The sequence below is a fragment of the Vigna unguiculata genome, chromosome 2 (genome assembly GCF_004118075.2).
Source record: "Vigna unguiculata cultivar IT97K-499-35 chromosome 2, ASM411807v1, whole genome shotgun sequence".
NCBI lineage: Eukaryota > Viridiplantae > Streptophyta > Magnoliopsida > Fabales > Fabaceae > Vigna > Vigna unguiculata.
In genome coordinates, this window is record NC_040280.1 from 24,036,122 (window position 1) to 24,044,539 (window position 8,418).

General features: G+C 34.4%; 2 protein-coding genes across 2 annotated transcripts; both read right to left on the reverse strand.

The window, feature by feature from the left end:
• Window positions 1–836: 836 nt before the first annotated feature.
• Window positions 837–2,687, reverse strand: LOC114174186 (7-deoxyloganetic acid glucosyltransferase-like). Its single transcript, XM_028058975.1, has 2 exons — window positions 2,133–2,687; window positions 837–2,007 (listed from the first exon to the last, which is right to left on the reverse strand). Exons 1-2 carry the CDS (start codon window positions 2,635–2,637, stop codon window positions 1,061–1,063), a joined length of 1,452 nt encoding a protein of 483 aa, XP_027914776.1. The 5' UTR covers window positions 2,638–2,687; the 3' UTR covers window positions 837–1,060.
• Window positions 2,688–6,000: 3,313 nt separating this feature from the next.
• Window positions 6,001–7,996, reverse strand: LOC114166713 (7-deoxyloganetic acid glucosyltransferase-like). The gene is made up of 2 exons (XM_028051496.1): window positions 7,343–7,996; window positions 6,001–7,147 (listed from the first exon to the last, which is right to left on the reverse strand). Exons 1-2 carry the CDS (start codon window positions 7,842–7,844, stop codon window positions 6,210–6,212), a joined length of 1,440 nt encoding a protein of 479 aa, XP_027907297.1. The 5' UTR covers window positions 7,845–7,996; the 3' UTR covers window positions 6,001–6,209.
• Window positions 7,997–8,418: the final 422 nt, after the last annotated feature.

Genomic DNA, 8,418 nt, shown 5'->3' on the forward strand with positions numbered 1-8,418 from the left:
AAAAAATATTAAACATATTTAAAATGAAAAAATTATATTTGACTATATAATTTAATCTTTAAATGAAGTAACTTTATTAAAATTTTCAAGTTTTATAAATAAAAATTATATAATATTAAAATTATTTTTAAAGTTAATTTACAAATATTTATTATAGAAAATACCAACGGAATAAATTTTAGTATTAAATAAAAATATAAAATATTTAAACTTGAATATTATTCTTCAAATATTATTTTTAGAAAATACCTAATAATGGTTTAAATTTAACTTGTCAACATATATAATATTCAATAAATATTTAAAAGTTATTTAATAAATTTATTGCCTGAAGTAAACATTACAAGAAAAACCTAACTACAAATGAGTAAAAACTAATCGTGAGTAATAGAAAATTACAATAAAGGTGCAACATTCCCAAAGTTGTGGTTGATTTCGAAACAACGTGAGAGGTGCAATAATAGAAAAATTGTCTTTTTAGTATATCAAAATTAAGGAAAATAACTTTTGACTACTAAATTTTGACAACTTTCTCTTACAATCTTAGGCGCCTCTTCTAAATGATTTTTTATTTTTTTCATTTTCTCATTCTTAATATTTCAAAATCACATATTGTAAGAGAAAGTTGTAAAAATTTAATAGTCAAAATATCATTATCCAAAAATTAAATATTTGCCTTCACAACAGATTTAAAAGAGTGAAAATATCATTTTCCTCAAAAATCTTTCATTTATGTCACCAAGTAATAATGTTATACCGAGTTACACGGTAAACGTAATATGTTCCTACCTGAATGTGGGAGAGTCTTTAACTAAGCTATTGAAAATGGTAAATGTTTAACAAGTGATTTGGTTAAAGATGATGAAGTGAATACATTTGATTTGAAACAAGCAGTTTTGCTTCATTACCAGTTTGCAGCACATAAACTTCTACCAAAACAGAACCTAACTGCATTTGCAATTGGTTCTTCTAATTAAGGTGGACTGAAACATCACAATGTATGACAGATTAAGTAACGTAGAAGAAAATGCGATCAATATGCAATTGTGCATTTGCTGGTTTAGTTATTTTCCTTACTCACTGATTTTATGTAAGGAATCAACTCTTGCATGCTGGAGTGAGAAGAACCACCAGGACTCACACTCTGGTGAGCCAGCACAGCCATTGCTTGAGCTGATTTCAGAAACTCATCCCTCCTATGAACCATGATATCATTTACCATCTTCTCCACAACATCTCTGTCACAAACATCTTTCATGTCCAATCCAACCTTCCAAACATCACTCACAAACCTGCTGTTAACCTGCTGATCAGCAAAATAGGGCCAACAAATCATGGGCACACCAGCCACCAAACTCTCCAACGTTGAGTTCCACCCACTGTGTGTCAAAAACCCACCAATGGCCTTGTGGGCCAGCACCTCCTCTTGCGGCGCCCACTCCACCATGAACCCTCTCTCTTTAGTCCCTTCCTCCAGCTCTTCCGGTATCCGGTCACCGTTCTCTCTTCCCACCACCAAATCAGGCCGCATCACCCACAAGAACCGTTTCTTGCTGTTAACCAAACCATGCCAAAACTCCATCAGTTCCTGCCTTGTCACGACCGTTGAACTGCCGAAACTCACATATAACACCGACCCTTGAGCCTGAGCGTCAAGCCACGCCATGCAGCTTTTGTCCTCTTCAAAAAAACTATTCCGAATCGAAGGAGTGTCATTTGCTTCATTGGTTTCTGCTTTTCTCACGTTCAAATGGTGGTGGAGAGGGCCCAGGGTGTAGACTTTGGGGAAGTGAAGACGTATCTGAGAGAGGACAAGGCGATCTAACTCCTCAAACGTGTTGAGTATCAACGCGTCTGCTAAAAGTGATTGTTTGGTCTGGAACGAAACCCAGTCAATAGACAAGTTCCCTTTTGTTCCTGGTCTGCAGAAACTAGGGAGATCTCTGCAGCGAAGCAAGTTTTCCATGCCTGGCATATTGCTTATGATGCGATCCATGTCCTCATCTCCTACACAACCAGTAACATTCTTCATCATTAATTAACTATAAACACAATTTTTCTGAAAAGAAGCAATTTTTCTTGTGTTAATACCCGAAGAGAAATGAAAGAGTTGATCGGAGTTCTCCACATACCTCTAATGGGAAGTTCGTTGGTTTTGAAGAGGTTTGGAAGCCAGAAATAAGGCCAGAAGCAACAGGGACTGCTGGTTCGAAAATGAAGGATTGTTATTCGTATCCCTAACTCAGAAGCCAAGTCATTGGAAAGGCTTCCGAAGATGCCATCCTGAATAATGGAGGTAACTTTGGGAATTTCAGGAGTGTGGGCGAGCAGAATATTTCTCAAGAGGGGTTTGGCGTGTAGAGTTGTGGAAAGTATTATGTCGCCCATGGTAGTGTCTCCGGATCCAGGGTGGTTGCCATGGCTGTAGCAATCAGCAATGGTGTTGAAATGGAGCGTGGGGTAGGAGGCTGAGAGAGATTGAATGTCACCGTAACGAGTGAGACGGTTGTGACTACTCTGAGTGTTGAGGAAGGTGACATGGAGATGGTGAAGTGCAAGAAGCTCTGCGAGTTTCAGCATGGGCCGTACATGGCCCTGCAATGGACATGGAAACATCACTACGTGTGCCCCGGCCATTGATCTCCTCCTTAATGGTTTTCTTTTTGACGGTAATAAGCTTGAACTTAGATTACTCAACTACCACCAATTAAAAGTTTGAATACAAACGGTTTATTTATAACCTAGTAATTTTTAGGAACATCTTGGTAAGTATCTAGAAGGATGCACTTTTAACGAGAGAAAATAATATAATTTTATAAGATATAAGAAAAAAATAACCCGTATGGTCCTTGGTTTGGTGTGATTGTCTTATTAAAAGTTGGCTTGGCCACATGTTAATAGCTCGTATACTAAAAGACACGACTTTAAATGTTGAGGAAATCAAGAATACAACAAATAGGACATGAGATTCCATATTTTTATGTTAACAGCGATGAAAATTAAAAAAACACCTATATTATAATATAAAATAATAATATTTTTAGTTAATTTATTTTAGTTTTTAATTTAAAATTCTAATATATATTGTCATGTTATTAAAAAGATTGCAATTTGTTATACTTATTTAAAAGGACGTCAAAGTATTATTTTTTAAAAAGAAAAATGTCGATCTTAAAAACTTGGACGGCATTAACAATGACAGGATTACCCCATATTTTAATAATAGTCTATCACAAAAGAAAATAAAAAAGAAAATAGGACTTTTCGATGAATACTTTACAAATTACAACAATAGATATAATATAAATGATAACCCCGAACTTATAGAAATTTTAAGGGTTATATATGTTTTAATCCCTCAAGTTTCAGTGAATTTTGAAATTAGTCTATCTTTGAAATTTGATATCAATTTGGTCTTTTATCTCTAGAAGTGTGTACATTTAGTACTTTTTACCAAATTTTGTTAAGTTTATTTGACATTTTAAATGTATTTTATGATAATATTTAAGTTAATATTGAAGCAAAAATATGTCAAACGGTGTAAACAATTCAAATACTATCATGAAATGCGCTTGAAATGTCAGATAAACTTAATAAAATTTGGTAATAAGGATTAAATTCACACATTTCTAAAAATGAATGACTAAATTAGTATCAAGTTTCGAAAATGGACTAATTCCAAAATTCATTGAAACTTGAAAAAGAAAAACGTATTTAACCCAAATTTTAATTAAAACTATTTACAATGCTTTATACTAGTATCTTTATTATATTTTTATTTTTAAATTAAATTATTAAAGCATATTGTTATATTACTCTTTTTCCAGAATTTTGGTACAAGTTTCAAATTTATGGGTAAACCAATCAACTTGATGTAGATTTGTTTTTCTCAGTAGGCTAATTCAATATGAAGAATTAGAGTGTATTGTTGTTTATGAATTCGCTCTTAACATGAACTTGATGAATAGTTCACTTATGTTTTTTTATTCTTACAACAATCTTTAAATCATTAAATTCTCTATTAATATGTATTTTAATCATTAACTTTTCCAATTCTCTCTAAAAATTACATTTTTTTGAACTTTTGTATTTAGAGATTGGATTTTATAGAGATCAAATAGATAAAAAATGGAGAAGAAGATAGACGAACAAGAGACCTTAGAGAGACTCTTCCTAAGAAAATTACCAGTAACATGATTAAAATTAATGAGATTTCTTTCGCATTTTCTTTGAGTTTGTTTACCATTTCTAACTTTTTTTAGGTTTGTTAGTGACACCTTCCCCTTTTGTGGAATGAAGGAATTGAGGAGCCTAGGCCAAGGGAATGTGCTCAACACACCCTCACTTTTAGGGAGACTCTTGGAAGTGGAATATGAGAGTATATTTGGAGGAGGGGACCACTTTTGGACTGAAGACATACTTCCGAGAGAGAAAATGCACTTTTGATGATTTTTGTAATCAGTTCTCGATCAGGATTTCTAAAATATATTAACTAGATGGTCCTCATTTTGTATTATTGTTAGGAGGTCCGAAAATGTCTTATTAACAATCAATTTTAGTGACAAAATTATTAGTCTAATCAATTTAGATACCAATTTGCAAAATAAAAAATTATTGGTTATTAAAATAGTCACTATTATTAATAAAAAATTATAATTGCTCACTAGATTGATCACTAATTAATTAGAGACTAATTTAAAAACAAATCTCTTTTGAACAAAAACTTGGGTAATGTTTAGTGACAAATTTTCTTTGCTAGCTAAATTCATGGTAACTAAATTTTAAAAACATATTTAGAGACCAATTATAATTTTTTTATTCATAATAATGACTATTTTAGCAACCAATAATCTTTTATTTTGTAAATTTGTCACTATAGTGACTAACTTTTAGTCATTAAAATTGGTTGTTAATAAAGTAGCAGTCACTTCCTGTCTTAATTGCTTTAAACTTTTTTTAACACTAAGACTAATATATATATATATACTAAGTCACCATTAGATAATTTCTCTCTGTAGGATCTTTTACACACAAAATTGCACATTGAATAACTAAGTTCTTTAGACGTGTTACTAATGAAATACAAATCAATCACTTCTTATTGTGATGTTGACAAAATATCAAAGTCTAGGAAGTCATCTAGTATGTGTTATTTAAATGACTTTATGTGTCAAACTATTTTTTTTGTAAGATTTTGTACACATGGTCATGTTCTTAGATCACGTAGTTTCCAAAACAATAAATGGTTACTCCCCAATACGCTATCAATTCTCATTAATTGTTTGACTAAATCGACATTCTTTGATACCAGAAAACCATAATTTAGTACTAAGATAACAACATAGTAATGTAATAGTAACAAACTTAAATTGTTTTCTGTGTACAACTATCTTTTTTATTTTTCATCAGATTTTGTACACATTTCATTGAATTAGATAGTCCTCACACCAATAAATAAATGGTTACTTTGAGTACGCTATTTATTTTCATATTAATTGTTTGACCAATTTCAGTTCACTAATACCACAAAAACATAATTGAAAGGCTAACCCATGTCACATTATCACTAACAAACGTAATTGTATTTTTGTGTACAAGTATGTCTTTTCTGTTTAATAGTATGTCTTTCATTAATTGTTTGAGAAACTCTAATAGTGACAAACTTAAATGTATCTATATAATGTATCTATATATAAGTATCTGTTTTTTGTAAGATTTTATACACATACTTATGATAATTCAATTAAGTATGATCATTCAATTAAATTATACCCATAATTTTAAATGTTTATCCCTAATATTGCTATTAATTTTCATTCGACACCAACATTTCGCTACCATGTGAGTTTCTCATTACCCTATCCCAATCAATCTCTCTTTCGGCATTCGCAAGAACATGACAGGGATACGGGACCCAAGTAAGAAAAAAAGATGAAAAGTGGGAAAGAAGACAGGTGTAAAAAGAAAAAATCAATAATGGAGGACAGGTGTGAGAACTGGTTTAGGAAGAAGAAGATGAAAGGAAAAACATAAGAACAGATACAAGAATGCATATTAAAATATACAGAGGTGCTGGAAGAAGTGCCCATCCTCTGAAAGATCATCTACAGTTGCCACATTTGGAGTTGGTATTAGCTTACGATTCTAACATTTTTATGGTACATTCGACAAATTTATTGCAAGAAGGAAACTTGATGAATTGCGCCGTGTTAATTATTTTCTCCTTTAATGTACTCAATCAAATCGTGGAGACTGGTGTAAGAGGAACCACCTGGACTCACACTCTTGTGTGCCAACATAGCTATTGCTCGAGCTGATTTTAGAAACTCGTCCCTCCTATGAACCATGACATCATTTACCATCTTCTCCACAACATCTCTGTCACAAACATCTTTCATGTCCAATCCAACCTTCCAAACCTCACTCACAAACCTGCTGTTAATCTGCTGATCCGCAAAGTACGGCCAACAAATCATGGGTACACCAGCCACCAAGCTCTCCAGGGTTGAGTTCCACCCACTGTGTGTCAGAAACCCACCAATGGCTTTGTGTGCCAGCACCTCCTCTTGCGGGGCCCACTCCACAATGAACCCCCTCTCTTTAGTCCCTTCCTTCACCTCAGTTGGTATCTCGTCCTCATTGTGTTTTCCTGCAACAATGTCAGGCCGCATCACCCACAGGAACCTCTTCTTGCTGTTCACCAAACCCTGCCAAATCTCCATTAAATCTTCCTTTTTCACAATAGTGCTACTTCCGAAGCTCACATACATCACTGACCCTTCAGGCTGAGCGTCCAGCCACGTCATGCAGCTCCTGTCTACTTGAAAAATACTGTTCTTAAACCTGGGAATCTCCTTTCCTTGGTTGGATTCTGTCTTTCTCGTGATCAAATGGTGGTGGAGAGGGCCAACGGTGAAAACTTTGGAAAAATGATGACGTATTTGGTTGAGGACAGGGCCTTCTAGATCCTCAAATGAGTTGAGGATAAACGCGTCTGCTGCAAGTGATTGTCGACTCCGATCTACATAGGACTCAAAAGTCGAGTTCCCCTGTTTGTTTGGTCGAAAGAAACTTGGAAGATCTCTGCACCGAAGCAAGTTCTCCATTCCTGGCAAGTTTTTTATGATCCGATCCATGTCGTCATCTCCTACAACCACTCACATCATAAGTTCATCTTATATATATTAACCACGTCACTAATGCTCCTGAATCTATACAATTTTTGTGTACTGTATAATATAGTTCCTTCGCAATTTGACTTTAAGAATAAGTACAGTTTTCTAATAAGTCAAAAAGCTGAACCATTAAGAGATTATAGCAGCTATTCAATGTCCTTACATACCTCTGATGGGAAGTTCTTGACATTGGAGGAGCTTTGTAGCAGAGATATAAGCCCAGAAGCAGCAAGAACTAATGGTTCGGAAATGAATGATTGGTATGGATATGTTTAACTCAGCAGCGACGCCAGCGGAAAGGCTTCCGAAGATTCCATCCTGAATAACGCAACTAAGTTTGGGAATTTGAGGAGTGTGGGAGAGCAGAATATCTCTCAAGAAGGGCTTAGCGTGGAGAGTTACGGAAGAAATGAAGTCCCAGATACGGTCTCCGAATCCAGGGTGGCCACCCTCGTCGTAACAATCGGAAAGGGTCTTGAAATGGAGCGTAGGGTAGGATTCTGAGAGAACTTGGATGTCACCGAAACGAGTGAGGCGACTGTGGATGGTGTCGGTGGTGAGGAAGGTGATGCGGAGATTCTGAAGGGCCAGAAGCTCGGCGAGCTTCAGCATGGACACAACATGCGCCGGCAATGGAAGAGGGAAGATCAGCACGTGCGCTTCTGCCATTGAATTTCTGTTCTTCAACTTCGCTTGCTCTCTTCTTATTCGATGCTGTGTTTGATATTGTGGAGATGCAATGTGTTAACAAATAAAATGGACACAGGGGAGATGGTAGTTTCAGGCTCCTTTCAAAGAATACAATCCCACACTTTACTGTATTAATATTTGAATGATCTTAATAAAAATTAACTTTTATATTAATAAAAGTAAAAGATAGATGTAGTCTTATTTTAATGTATATAATGTTAGAATAGGATATGAAAAGAGTGTATTTTGTTTGTTGTACGTGGTGAGAAATTATAATTTTTTGGGGAAATTGTTGATTGAACGGCACTTGCTGAGTTTGTCTGCCAGGCTCTAAGTCGCCACATTTCAACCGTTCGTGTCGCTTTTACCAAAACGTTACAAAAAATATCTGAGAAAACACACCAGAAATCATTCAATAAATTTGGATGGATATGAGAAAACAGACATGCTCTAAGCATCTTCCACAAGTGTGTTTCTTTCAAGAAATAAATTTGAGAAGAATGTAAAGATGAATCTCAATGAATATTAGATGAATATGAATGGATAATTTTGT

Bases quoted from the DNA above. Each gene is read 5' to 3' on its own strand.
- LOC114174186 (XM_028058975.1), bottom strand. From the start codon at position 2,637: ATGGCCGGGGCACACGTAGTGATGTTTCCATGTCCATTGCAGGGCCAT. The intron at 2,008-2,132 runs GTATGTGGAGAA...CTGGTTGTGTAG, and splicing joins CAACGAACTTCCCATTAGAG to GAGATGAGGACATGGATCGC.
- LOC114166713 (XM_028051496.1), bottom strand. From the start codon at position 7,844: ATGGCAGAAGCGCACGTGCTGATCTTCCCTCTTCCATTGCCGGCGCAT. The intron at 7,148-7,342 runs GTATGTAAGGAC...GAGTGGTTGTAG, and splicing joins TCAAGAACTTCCCATCAGAG to GAGATGACGACATGGATCGG.